The 14,692-nt window shown below is 38.6% G+C and overlaps 1 protein-coding gene across 4 annotated transcripts in view; it reads right to left on the reverse strand.

Moving 5' to 3' along the window:
* Pld5 (phospholipase D family member 5) overlaps nt 1–14,692 on the reverse strand; it is a 429,659-nt gene that overhangs the window by 15,408 nt on the left and 399,559 nt on the right. For all 4 annotated transcript variants that reach the window (XM_047521653.1, XM_047521654.1, XM_047521655.1 and 1 more), the window contains 2 exons: nt 8,564–8,700; nt 3,711–3,879 (listed from right to left, as the gene is read on the reverse strand). In XM_047521653.1, coding sequence (XP_047377609.1) covers nt 3,711–3,879; nt 8,564–8,700 — 306 coding nt within the window. The remainder of the gene's footprint in view (nt 1–3,710; nt 3,880–8,563; nt 8,701–14,692) is intronic.

A 14,692-nucleotide genomic window follows, 5' to 3' on the forward strand; every position in this document is an offset into this window, starting at 1 on the left:
GCGAGGATGTGGGGAGAAAGGTACACTCTTACATTGCTGGTGGGGCTGCAAATTAGTGCAGCCACTCTGGAAAGCAGTGTGGAGACTCCTTAGAAAACTTGGAATGGAACCACCATTTGACCCAGCTATCCCACTCCTTGGCCTATACCCAAAGGACTTAAAATCAGCATAGTACAGAGATACAGCCACATCAATGTTCATAGCTGCTCAGTTCACAATAGCCAGATTGTGGAACCAACCTAGATGTCCTTCAATTGATGAATGGATAAAGAAAATGTGGTATATATATACAATGGAATATTACTCCGCCATAAAGAATGATAAAATTATGGCATTTGCAGGCAAATGGATGAAACTGGAGAATATCATGCTAAGTGAGATAAGCCAATCTCAAAAAACCAAAGGAAGAATGATATCGCTAATAAGTGGATGATGACACATAATGGGGGGTGGGAAGGGTTAGTGTTGGGGTTGGAGTTGGGTTTAGGGAGGGGGGCAGGAATGGAGGAAGGAAGGACTGTATAGATGGAGGGGAAGGGTGGGAGGGGAGGGGGGGAAGGGAAAAAATGGCAGAATGAGTCAAACAACATTACCCTATGTGAATTTATGATTACACAAATGGTATGCCTTTACGCCATGTACAAACAGAGAAACAACATGTATCCCATTTGTTTACAGTAAAAAAAAAAAATAAAAAAAAAAGAAGGCTAAAATTATGGCATTTGCAGGTAACTGAATGGAATTGGAGAATATCATGCTAAGTGAGATAAGCCAATACCAAAAAAACAAAGACCAAATGTTTTCTCTGATAAGTGGATGATGATACATAATGGGCATGGGAGGGTGGGGGTAAGAAAAGAATGGAGAAACTTTGGATTATGTAGAGGGAAATGAGAGGGGGGAAGGGTGGGGGGTATGAAAGATGGTGAAATGAGACAGACATCATTACCCTATGTACATGTATGATTACACAAATGGGGTCAATCTGTGTACAACCATAGAAATGAAAAGTTGTACTCCATTTGTGTATAATTAATCAAAATGCAGTGTGTAAAAATAAACAAACAAGCAGTCAGCCTGCTTGGACATTCTATTATTAACGTGTCCACACATTATACTGTTTCCTTTAGAGAAAGATATTACTATAGAATCAATATTTGAAAAGGAGAAAAATACACATCCTAAGTTAAGTCAAGGATGGAGTCACAGCTTGAGGCTTTAGTGAGAACCCATTTACTCTAGAAAGTCAATGATGACCCCAAAGAGGAGAGACAGATTAATCTGGGAGACTAACATGACAGCAGAAATCAGTCAGAAATTCACTGACATTATTAGATATGTTGTAAGAGACAGCAAAGTCATTTTGAAACTGATTTGTTACTTTATTAAAAAATAAATACTTGCTAAGTGGAACAGTCCTGTGAGCTGCAGTCCCTTTTTTTGATCTCCTTGTGGATATAAACCCACATCAGGGGTGTGAGGTGCCCACTCTTCCAAGGACAGAGTTCCTTGTCCAGTCCCCAAGCCGTCTTCCTTAGCAGTGCTCCAAGGCTCCTGCAGATATGCTGTATGCAAGAGTCCAAAACCCACTTTGCTTGGAAGAGCTCATCAGTCATCTGTGTTCTAGATATTGGGGTCATAAGCTTCTGTCCCACCCTGGCTTGTCTTGAGCTTAGAAATACATGACCTCTATTTAATAAAATGGCCAGTGGTGAGCTTTTAATGTTTAGCTTATTCAAGAAATGTGACCATCTGTGTGCAAAAAGATGAAACTGATGAAGAACTACAGAGGTTATGATGATGGAAGGATTCTACTTTCCTTGGAATTTCTTGCAAGTCTTCAATGAAAGCACTCAACATTTCACACCCTTGGGAGGTTTCAACTGCAGGGGCCTTAGAAGCAGGTGTGCTCTAGGGTCAGAAAAGAGCTGGCAGGCAGGACCCCTGACATGGGCAAAGGGAAGTTGCAGGGCATGAAAGCAATGTGCCCAAGGGCCAGGACTCTCCTCTCTGCTCCTGCTATACCTCCTAAGTGTGACAGTAGCACTCTTCTACTGCGGTGACTCCTTGGGCATCAGAGGCCTTGGAAAATGACTAACCATGCCTTGGACTTGGGCACTGTTCTGGACTCTGTTCCCTCTCTCACCGTCTTACAGAAACTTTCTTATCACTCTGCCTTTGCTAGCTTCATTCGTTGACTTCATTCATTCATACTTTTGCTCATCCGACACATATTTGAACACTGTGCCAGGCATCATGCTGGGCACTGGGAATATGTTGGTGAACTAGACACTTGTTCCTAGTCTTGCTTGATTTCCCCCTGGGCCCTTTATGCCACTTCAATTACCTGGAAAATGCTGTTCCTGGGCTGAAACAATCTCAAGCATCCCCTTGTCTGTGGAAAGGTATTAAACACAATTGGACTCTATCCTCCAGTGTCTCTGCTAGGCTTCTGGGGATTATATAGCAACTTCTCAGATCTGTGATATTTGATTTCAAACTACATTGGTGCTCTGATCCAATTCCTGGTTATTTCATTCATTTGCAAATCTGACCTGGGAAACATCTGTGGTAGTAACCACAGATCAGTTTCTATTTCTAATACTTACCCTGATTTGTGAACCCAGACACATAGGAATGGCTACCTCAGTGTACAAAAATCAGTTGAACAGAGCTGTGCAGCGACTGGATGAAACTTGGCATTTTCTGCCTCACAGAGGGAAGAGGGTTCTCCAGTGGGAAGAGTATAGTGGGATAGCGGGTGCCCAGAACTTCAGACTACGGTGATTCACAGACCTGTTCTGTTCCCTTGGAAACACAGCTATCTTTCTGAACACACTCACAAGCCTCCCTTGCCCAAAGGTGTCCCCATGTGCGTGGTGTCTGGGCAGTGGAATGCAAACTAAAGGATACTCACCACCTCTGGGCTTGACCTGTAAAGTCTCCCACATGATCTTCCAACCTCCCACTTGTCTTGATTGAGTAGTGAGGGTAGAAGCCATATGTCAAAATTGATATTGCAAAGCAGTTCTCATCCTGGGTTCCTATAACCAAGAGGACTACAGCCCAACTGCCTAGAAGAGGGCCTGCCATAGAGCTTGTTCTCACACACAAGTGTTGAATGATTACATAGAGGCCTGGACAAAGCTGAGACCTAAAAGGTTGGTGGCCATTAGTCAGGTGAAACATGGAGAAGAGTGTTGTAGGCAGAGGGCATAGCATGCACAAAGGTCTGTGTGGAGGATGAAGACAGTCAAAGATGAGCTGGAGAGCGAGCACATTTAGAGTATTACCAATTCCCAACTTGCCTTCCTCAAGGTTTTCAGAAATGGATTGGCATGTAGCCCAGGAGACCTGGAAACCAGTGTGGAAACCCAGACCAGGGCATCCCTGGGACTGGGGAGTCTGTGTTAGAGCATGTTCCAATACTCCACCGGTCAGTGGACAGGAAGAACAGTCAGTGAATGAAGCAGTTCAAATGAAACGGAGAGGCCAAGAAGATGTGTTTGAAGAGGACTGGACAGAGGAAATTTGGGTCCACTGTCCTTGTTTTGTGTGTGATGGTTTTGAAACATAACTTCCTACCTCCTGAAGTATTTTTTACTCTCCCATTCTTATTGGAAGCCTATGTGCATGTGTATGCTCATGGATTTCACAGACATGCAAAGGAAATACAACCTACTTAATAGCATAGTCAATATGATACTTACAACTTTCAAACTGCAGTTGGCTATTTCTGTACAAATAGCTTTAAGAGATGAAATAAAGTTAAATGTGAGGGGGTCTGTCTCCTTCCAGAAGCTTATAAGAAGTCGAACTTTAACACTTCGCAAAACTAATGCTTCTCTTATTTTCCCATCCAGGTCTGGCCAGTAAGTCCTGTAGCAGTAATATCCATACAGATAAAAATAAAGAAAATAAGTTAGTTTGGGGAAGAAAATTTACTGCACTACAGAAAACATTTCAATTACTCTCTGATCATTACTTTATTCTGGAATAAACAAAAACCCAGTAAGATAGGTTGAAAAAATGCAAGTCTTTTGGGTTAGGCAAAAAAAATGAAGCTTGACTGGGACTTGCACCTGCCTTAAAGAAGGATGCTCACCACCGGGGCCCAGGCTGCAGGGCCCTAGGGTGCAGACAGAACGACTCCATCACCTAACCTCCCACACTACTTGGCCTGGAGTCCATATGTGCACTAAGAATCAATTTTTCAACACAATTTTAGTTAAGATTTTGAGCAGCTCCTCTGTCCCCAAATGCTCCTCCGACCTCTCTTCTTGGGTAACTATCTCCACAAGAATTTCTGCTCTGATTATCTTAGCTTTTTCACACTCTTATTTCCAGACTGTCCTTAGCATCACCTCTCCTGGCCAAGTCCCCCAGGACTCCTCTACCTCCCACCCCTGGACTGGTCATTTGGATTCCTCCATCAGGCAATCAGTTTCCTTTACAGCCTCAACCTCCTCCCTGAATCCTTAACCCTCAGCTTAATCACATCCTGATTCTTCTCAAAGGTCACAGCTTCTCTTAAAGACCTGCCACGTAGTTTTCCTCCCACCCTCCAGCCACTTGGTTTAAACTGTGAGGACAGCTTCCTACTCTTCCTTCCCTGCCCCTGCCAATGTCACTTCCAGAACTGCCACTTAATTCTCCTGTGAAAAACCAAACAACTTCCTTATTTTAAGAACCATAGCTTACATACCTTATTTCCTCTGCATTTGTAGGGCTTTGTTTACTCATTCAAATCTTGCCCTAATTCTGGACCAATCCACTATTTGGACTCATGATAAATTATTCAGAACCTTAGCCTGTCTATGTCATGATCACTGCTTCTTTACATGTTGTCTCTTTGTATCTAAAGCTAGCCTCCTGCCCTCCAAGTCCCCTGCTCTCTCAATTGCATAAAACCTGCTCTTTGACCTATATGGGCTGCAGCCCTAGGATCTCTCCAATGACTCCCATCCTCCTGGTGTCTCATTCCAGGTCTGATAACCTGCACAGCACTTGCCTCTCCACCTTACTCTCACTTATGACAAAAATCTAAATCAAGGATCAGTGCTATAATTTTCTTTTTGTCTATTTCTGTACCCACAAAACTGAGTCCTACAGGGAAAAATCACCTCAGTCTTTTGCTCCAAGTTGGTTTCTCTGCCTCCAGTCTTATCCCTATCAAGTACCTCCTTCATGATCACCAAAATGAACCGACTAAAAGCAGATCTGGTCACATTTCTCCTTTGATTAAAACACACAAGAGGTTCCCCAAACTCAGAAGACTCACCAGTAGTCAGGCCCTGCCTCCTGGTCCCTGCTTCCCTTCCAATTTGATCTCTTACCACCTTGCCTTGGGCTCTGTGATCCAGCATTGAATTTTCCAGGCTTCTTTCCTCCATCTGAAACTTTGTTCAAGCTGTCCCTTTCATTTGGAAAACTGCATTTCTTATACCTTTCACAAATGTTCATGAATATTTTGAAGTGCAATTCGGTAGCAGTTCCTCCTGTAAGCTTCCTCTAATCCTGGAACTGTACCACAGGTGTTCTTTCATGGAACAACCACAGTATTTTTTATACATCAATTGCTCCATCTGTACCACTGCATTCTAATAAGATGTTCTGTGTCCACCTGCCTCTATCAGATGGAACTTCTAGGACCATATGCTGTTCATGCTTTAACCATGAGTACACAGTGCTGTATAAATGTTTGTTAAATGAATAGATATTAATAAATGAAAGAGATTGATATAGATCCTGCTTATCCATGGGTGACCCATATCCAAGACCCTAGTGGATGCCTGAAACCACCAATAGTACTGAATCCTATTTGTACTATGTTTTTCCTAATGCACACATCTCTAGCATAAAATAAAATTTATAAATTAAAATACAATAAAATATTAACAGTAATAATTAACAGTAGAACAATTACAGCAAGAGACTATAATACAAATCATTTAAAATTTCTGAATTGTTTATTTCTGGAATTTTCCCTTTCATATTTCCAACCTGCAAGTATGGAAGCTGTAGAAAGAAACTGTGGGAAGAGAAGACTATTAAACTTCAAGGACTAATCAGGCTACGTTTTTATTAGTCCTTCACACATTGACCAGTTTCCTTCTGAAAGATGCATTCCAAGTGGTTGAAGAAATAAATCATGAATAACCTCAAACTGAGACCTAAATAATTAAGTGAATGGACTATAGAAAGAGAACTTGATTGCTATAGCAGGACGAGGTGGAGCTGGGCTTTTGATTTTTTACTACAGGATTTTCTTAGTTGTACATCTTTGTCCCATTCACTTCCTACAACCTTGAAAATCTGAAATTCTAACACTGACACTAAACTATGGTGTAAGTTTTTTTCACAGGCTGTCACTCAATTCTTATTTGGGAGTGTGTGCATTTTTTTTCTCTTTCACTTGGATATTAGCAGCAAATAGACTAAAAAGTCTTTAAGATATTATTAATTTCATGAACAAAATGAAATTTGATAGTATTTACTTGTTCATTAAAATAGAATTCACTCCTGAAAAGCTTTTCCAGTACTATGTAAACATGAGTAACCAATCTGACCTTTTAAAAAATACCATTTGATTGAGAAAAATTTAATTATAACCTGGGTATATGAACCACTTATTTTTCTTTGATGACCTTTTGTTTCGAAAGTTAAAAACACTTTTGTTTTGAAATTTAAAAAATACAATAAAAGAAGTATTCTCTGAGTACATCTACAACAATTTTGGGTCTCAGTTCTTTAACATTCTTTTAATTTCCTTTTTAATATTTCAAAGATATTTTAGATCCTTCATAATTCTTTCCCCCTTGACCATGAAGGATTTCAATTTTGTTTATGGGTCTTCATGGAACACAGGTTTTGTTAACTTGAGCAGGCCTCTTCCTATCCTAAAACAGAAATCCATGAATTTGCCTTATTCTCCTTTTCCATAACAGGAAAATTAGGTAAAACCTGTTTGTTTCAATGTCAATTCAAAATGAAACTGAAGCCTAGAACTGAATCTAAAATCAATAACAACAGAAAATAAAATAAGCAACAGAGGGAAACTTTTTTATAAAAAGGAAGGGTAGAAAAGAAGTGAAGGTGTGTGTGTGTGTGTGTGTGTGTGTGTGTGTGTGTGCGCATGCGCGCGTGCACAAGGGGGAGCCCATGAATGTTCAAAGGATGCACAATATTTTAAAGTAAAAGTGTCTTAATTATGTGCATCTTGCAGCTTAAAATGCTTCTACACTGACTGTCATCAAGAGTGCTCATTTTCTGGAAGACTGCAATTCTGTAGTGATTTGCATAAAGAAGTTACATATTATGCATATGTAGGGTTAGCAATATGAAAAATATTCAAGCAATACAGGGTGCACGCAATCATTTAACCTCAGTAAATGGTTATTTTGAAATTATAATTTTCCAAATTAAAAAAGTCTTGGGTTGCACTCCCAGAAATGTGCATTTTGAAAACATTTCCTGGTTTAAAAACTAATTATTCAGAACACCGACAAGCACCTGAATCTCTATATTTTCAGAAGAAAGCAAAAATGAGAGTCGGGCATGGCCATGCATTTATACATGCAAAGATTTTTGCAAAGGAAAAAATCATAAATTCTGTCCCTGAGTTTATTTCAAGTATTTGCATGCTTAAATAATTATGAATTGTTTCTAAAAATACTACATTTTTAAGATGTTCACTTTCTCTCACAGAGGGATGCATTGACTGAGAGCATATATATTTTTAATTTCCTTCTCCTTTACATTGAGAATATATATGAAAATGAAGCATTTAATGAAGATTGCTTTGAAACAAGAGAGCAATTATCTCCTTTAAGGAAAATCTGGCAAGACTATTCAGTTACATTCAGCACATCTTTTGGTATATCCTCATTAATAATATTAAAATAATAATTTTCCAAATAGTACTCTATTTTATTTATTTGTTTATTTTGCAGTGCTCAGTATCAAATCAAAGATCTCATGCGATGTTAGGTAAGTGCTCTACCACTGAGCTGCACCCCTAGTCTTTATTTTATTTTATTTTACTTTGTACTTTAATTTTCAAAGTGAGAACCTTCTTTCTGAAATTGCTCTCATGCCAATAATGTGAACTATTGAGCCACTTCTGTCAGACCAGAACCTGGCACCCCAACCCCAACCCCTGCCATTTTTTGGTACTGGGAATTGAACCCAGAGATGCTTAGCCATTGTGCCACATCCCCAGCCTTTTATATTATATTTTGAGACCGGGTCTCAATAAGTCACTTGAGTCTCACTAAGTGGCCGAGGCTGACTTTGAATTTGAAATCCTCTTGTCTCAGCCTCCAGAGTAACTGGGATTACAGGTGTGCTGTACAGCACTCAGTTAAGACCCTGAACTATTAAATCTGGGGAGGAGATGTGTCTGTGGGTAAACTTCAAATGCACCCAGGCATATCTGAACAGTGTGCCCTTTTTGATGCAATGTGATAGTGTTTCCATGACCAGGCTGGTTTGTTCTGTGGTCCCTTGTTTATTGACTGGTTTTGAAGACTGGGTTCTAACTAGAAGGTGGACACTCACTGACCTTTTGGTGCTAGTGCTGGAGATAGGCAGGTAGTCCATGACGGCAATGTACACGTACTGTTTGGCGTCATCTATCACGCTGTAGATGGCGTCTATGTCAAAACTTCTGTTTTTAGGGCAAAAGAGTTTGGGAGAATTCTGTGAAGACAAAACCCCCCACATTTTAGAGTTTTAATTATTGACATCTGAGAATTTATTTTCTTTATTTTACTTTAGCTTTCAATTAATTTTTGCAAACCTACTTTCTTCTTCTTCTTCTTCTTCTTTTTCTTCTTCTTCTTCTTCTTCTTCTTCTTCTTCTTCTTCTTCTTCTTCTTCTTCTTCTTCTTCTCTCTCTCTCTCTCTCTCTCCTCTCTCTCTCTCTCTCTCTCTCTCTCTCTCTCTCTCTCTCTTCCTTTTTGCTACTACGGATTTAAACTTAGGGCACTCTACCATTAAGCTGCATTCTCAGATCTTTTACATTTTTTATTTCGAGACGGGGTCTTGCTAAGTTCCTGAGAGCCCCACTAAATTTCTGAGGCTGGCTTTGAACTTGCGATCCTTCTGACTCAGCTTCCCTAGTCACTGGGATTACAGGTAGGTGTCATCACACCTGGCTACTTTCTGCTTCTTGATCAGATTAGACAAAAAATATTCTCAGTCTTATAAAAGCTGAGGCACAGAGAGATAAAGGAGAAATGAGATGGGTCTCCTGACTGTCCTTTATGTCTGGCTTAGGAGAGAATTTTCACTTTCAATACAGACATCCCCACGTAAGCACTCCGGCTCCAATCTTGTGTGATTCTGGAATACCTCCCCATCACAGATAGTTGTTAACTTCCTCAAGTATTACCGTATAAACTTACATATGCATGGATGTAACAAGCAATTTATTCCAGAAGTCATTTCATTTGAAAGGTGAAGTAGTCATGAAAATATTCAAGACACAAAATCTAAAAATCTTGGTGTTTATTTATTTATTCCCCACCCCCAAATCTTTCAGTGAATCAGGAAGAGACATGTTGATTGTCAAGAAGGGACCATCAATAATTCTACAGGAAAAACCGAGTGAGTTATTAAGATGCCCAAATCCATCAGGAGAGTCAGAGAGGAAGGACATTCTGCCAGACTTCAGCAAAATGAAAAAAGAGGCAAATTATGGCTTCGGGTATTTTTTTCTCAGGTTTGCCTGAAGTTTTCATCTTATAAAAATATGATGTTGCTATGGCAAAGCTGGGGAGGCATTTTTTCCCATTATTTTTCCACGGGAGGGGATTGAAAATAGTGTTCCTTATAGTTCCTTTCTTTGACAAGCAATACACTATAGCCAGTCTCAGTGCACAAATAATGCAAGGAGTGGTTAGCACCAAAAGGCTGAATAAATGGTTTTTGAAACTGCCTGGAATAAAAGGCAGTGTTGGGTAGTCAGAGTCCCAGGTCACTTCCGGTACAATTCTTTACTGTGCATTGGTAGGAAGCCCCATCCCAGCTCACAGGTCTATGAAATGAAGTGACTGGAATGGTTGCCCACCTGAGATGGAGCATGGAGGTAAGAAAGGAGCAGGTTGAAGGTCAGACACCCTGCGGTGTCCCTCTTCCGAAAGTCCTTTTGGCGAGTGATGGGCAGGATGTGCTTTTGATTATTTAAATTATTTTTCTTTTGGAACGAGGATGAGCTTCCACGTTTTAACAGCAATAAAGTCATAAACAACAATAACATAACAAGGCTAGTCCTAAACTCTTTCCCCAACACGCAGATGTAGAGTCTATCTGTCACTCAAACAGATAGCTCCTGTTTCTGTAGTGTTTCTGCTCTCAGTCCCTCCCTTGCAGGGGCTTTGTGATCCTTCCTAGTGTATTGCCTTGCCTCCCGTGATGTTTAACAAATGCATGTCACTCTCTGGATAAACTGACTTCTGGTCTTGGAGAATCCAGTCTAAACTCACAGGGAGGGACATATCCATAGCTGTTGCTCTGCCTCCTTATTTGCTGGCTATCATGTCGTGTGTGTCCCCAAAACTGAAATAATCACCAGCTCACATCTGTGTCCTCATCTTATCTGTTTCTGGGCATTTGCTCAGCTGGCCCCTCCAGCTGACATGCTTCCTTCGTATTGGCTACCCAAGTCCTGTTGGTTCAGTTCTCTAAATTCCAGGTCAAATATTATCTCCATGAAACTTTCTTTTAGCTTCTCAACCAGTGGTTGCTTCTCTATGCTCTCATACTATATATTTCTTTTTTTCTTTTTTACCATCTTGGCCATTTTTAAAATGTACAGGTCAAGGGCATCCTGTGCATTCACATTGCTATGCAAGCATCACCATTAGCCACCTCTGGAATTTATTTCTTATTTATCATATTCAAATTTATATTATAATTACTTGAACTTGCCTCCCCTCCTCAGCTGGACTGTTTCTAGATTGAGTTCAAGGATTGTCTCTTATTCATTCTCATTAAAATTAAATATGCAAATTAAATATGCAAATTATTTAATTTTCTTAGTCCTTTGGGTTTGCTTTAAACATGCTTCAGGTGGTTATGGAGAAGTGAGGATCTCATCTCTGGATGGGCTCCTCAGTTAACTCTGAAATGTGTCTAAGCACCCTCTTTTTCAGTTAAGAAGTTCCTAAATTGTATCACATGATCCCAAACTGGATTTTGTCTTTGGAGAGAAACAAATTTAGGCAGAGATGTTGGTGGTCTCTCTACATTTGCTGTTGTTTTACAAGTTTGGATATCATGTCTTTAATCTATGGGAAAGAGGAAGAGCTTTAGATTCTAGCACTTACAGCCTGAGACATCTGGGCATGTCTCTTACACCTCTGAGTCTCTGTTTTTTAGTGGAATTAATAACAATAACACAATTTTCCCACTGGTTCACCTTGAAGTTCAAATAAGAGAATGGTTTGTTCCCTGCCTGGGTGCTGTGCCCCTTGTCTGTGCTTGTTTTCATTCAATCAACAGATCTTCTCGAGTGCCTGCCATGCTCCAGGCTCTGGTCTAGGCACTGTGATGAAGGTATGATCCTGCTTTGTGGAACTTCACTCTGGCACGGGGTGCCCGGCATGTCATTCATTTGTCTTTGTGTTCATGCACTAGCTCTCGAGCTGCTTAATGCTCTATCTCTTCCACCTTGCCCCATGCACAAATGCTCAGTACATTTGTGAAATGAATGTGCAAGTGTTTCTTAAATTAATAAATGTTGGAGTCAGTTCAACCCCCAAACTCCACTTCTAGTTGGAGTTACTTTATTCTAGGTATTTCCAAATACATTTGAACTCATCTTCATTAGTACTTAACAGCCTTAATGTTTCCCATGCTCCCTTGCCTAACATAATATCCAAAACTTGGAAGGTGTTCCATGTGTTCCTCAAGGGGAGGCATGGTGATTTACATCAGTGCCCTTGCACCTGGGGGCTGGTGGTACTTCCCTATGTGTTTCAACATGTTCCAGAGTCCTCTACCTTTATAGACAGTATCTAGATATACTATTGTCTTAAAAATGTTTGCTCAAGGTATAAATGAATAAACAACAACACAAAAGAATAATTTACTGCTTTGGTATTGGAAATTAACTAGTTCCAACTGTATAATTAGAGAGAAGGCTGTGAAGTTTTCCTCTTAGCACTCCTGAATGAATTTTCTGAGCCTGACTCGGGGTCTCCCTTTATTCTACCGCAAAGTAGAAGAGAGAAAATATAGATCCTATTCTATATTTCAGTTCTGGGATAGTCTCTTACCAATCAGTAACTCTTGAGATATCTTGTTTCTGGGTTAATCTAGGTTTCTCTCATAGATCAACAGGCACCTTATATATATGTATGTAATTTATTTGGCATAGTCATTCAATAACTGCCTTGTAAAGACTTTAGCAGATTATTTATTTATTTCATGATGGTTTTCTAGTTTTTAAAGTCTATAGTTTAGACTTCAAAATGTAATTAAACATGAAAAGACCCACAGAATGGGAGAAAATATTTGCAAAACATGTATGTGATAAGGGCCTTGTATCCAGAATGTATAAAGAACTCTTACAACTCAATTTTTAAAAAACTTAATTTTAAAAAAGACAAAGTATTTAATAAGCATTCCTCCAAACAAGATATAAAAATAGCTAATAAGCACAAAAAAGATGTAAATCAGTACTACAGTGAGATTCAATTCACACACACTAAGAGGGCTAAATAAGGATGTAGAGAAATTGAAACCCTCATATATTGCTGGTGTGATTTTACAATGGTATAACCAGCTTGGAAAACTGTTTGGAAGTTTCTCAAATTGTTCAACATAGAGTACCACAGTACTCAGAAATTGTATTTCCAAATATAAACCCTGAAGAATTTAAAACAGGTGTTCAAACAAAAACTTGTACATGAAGGTTCATAGTGGTACTATTCTCAAGAGCCAGAAGATAGAAACACCCAAATGTCCATCAATTAGATGCATAGAGAAAATGTGGAATATCCATACAATGGAATGTTATTTGACTATAAAAAGAAATAAAAGAAGTAATGATACACACATAAACCTTCATGTCATTATTTAAGATGAAAGAAATACATCACACAAGACTATATATTGTATCACTCCATTTAGATGAAATGTCCAGGAAAAACAAGATCATAGAAAGAAAGTAGATGTGTGGTTGCCAGTGGTTGGGGGAAGAAGAAAATGGAGAGTGGCAGCTAATTAGTATGGGGCTTTTCTTTGTGGTGAAGGAAATGTTCTGAAGTTACAATGATGGAAATGGTTAAAGAACTCTGTGACTATCCCAAAACCCACTGAAAGGTGAATTTTATGATAAATTAATTATGTCTCAATGAAGCCGTTAAAATACACACAATACACATTAGAAGTTCTAAAGAAGAATATAATATGGTATTTTTTTAACAGCAGCGCCGAGTTTTACTTGGCTTCTGCCCTCTCACTAAATATATCTCAGTATACAAGACGGATGTGTGAATGCACTGAACAATAAACAACAAGAAATGCCATTGTCCGGCAGCTAGATCAATAAGAATAGACCTTGAACTAGCTAGTCTTTGTCCTTGGAAAGTAAGTGCATGATTTTAAGGGCTCTAAAAATATATCGGCAACACAAAATCTCAGCCAGCCATTATTCTTATCTTAGGATTTCAATGGGAAATATAAGAAAATTACGATGATCTGATCTTATGCTACTAGAAATCACATGGTTAAATCTAACCAAGGACCTGTTTGTGGTCCATGAGAAAATTAGATAAAACCCTTATTTGCATTGTAACTTAAAATATATATTAAATTATGTTGTCATCAATGATCTAAAATTAATTTTGGGGATGATTACTTTTAATATCTTCAAATATTGTTTTTGTGTATGTGCAACTTAATCTTATAGACTATTTAAAGATGTTTTACAACAAATACGTTGAATTTAAATAAATTTGTCATTTGTTTGGCATACACTACTGAAAAAACTATGTGCATTCTGGAAATTTCCATTAATATTACTACTAATAAATTCAAGCCAACATTTATTGCTGCTTTTAGAGAGCACCTAGATGAGGTGCTGGGAATACTAATGACAAAGAGAATATAGTATATGATTTTCAGAGCCTTATAAAATAGTGGAACATAGTTATAAAAATGTGATAAATTTTAGAACAGAGGTGAGATCAAGGAGCTTAATTCCAATAGCAGAAGTTTTCTGACTTTTTAAAAAATACCTGTAAAATTTTATACCTCTTCAAAAATGATTTTCAATCAATGTCTGTTGAATTAAAACTCAAAGTAAGGCTTGACATTATTAATAAGAAATAGAAAATAAAATAAGAGATTAAATTAAATGAAAACAGAAAACAAAAGCATTGCATACTTTGAAAGATTACCTAAGTAAATGTTTTACAGCTCAGTTTGTGGCTAACTCTTTTAATAAGAAGCAACTTCTAGATTTGTCCCAGAATACGACAAAAGTTTTGCATTTCCATGAGTTTTATTAAAGATCTGGGGCCACCTATGTTAACTTTAGAACCAACAAAGGAGACTCCTTCCTTTTTTAAGGGTCAAAAGTTAAACTTATGCAACAACTTCATTCACTTATTTCTAAGATTCAAACTTTAAATTCAAACTCCAGTGTTATCCACAATTTGTTCATTAATTCATCTATGTCTTG

Source organism: Sciurus carolinensis, chromosome 12, assembly GCF_902686445.1.
Source record: "Sciurus carolinensis chromosome 12, mSciCar1.2, whole genome shotgun sequence".
Taxonomy (NCBI): Eukaryota; Metazoa; Chordata; class Mammalia; order Rodentia; family Sciuridae; genus Sciurus; species Sciurus carolinensis.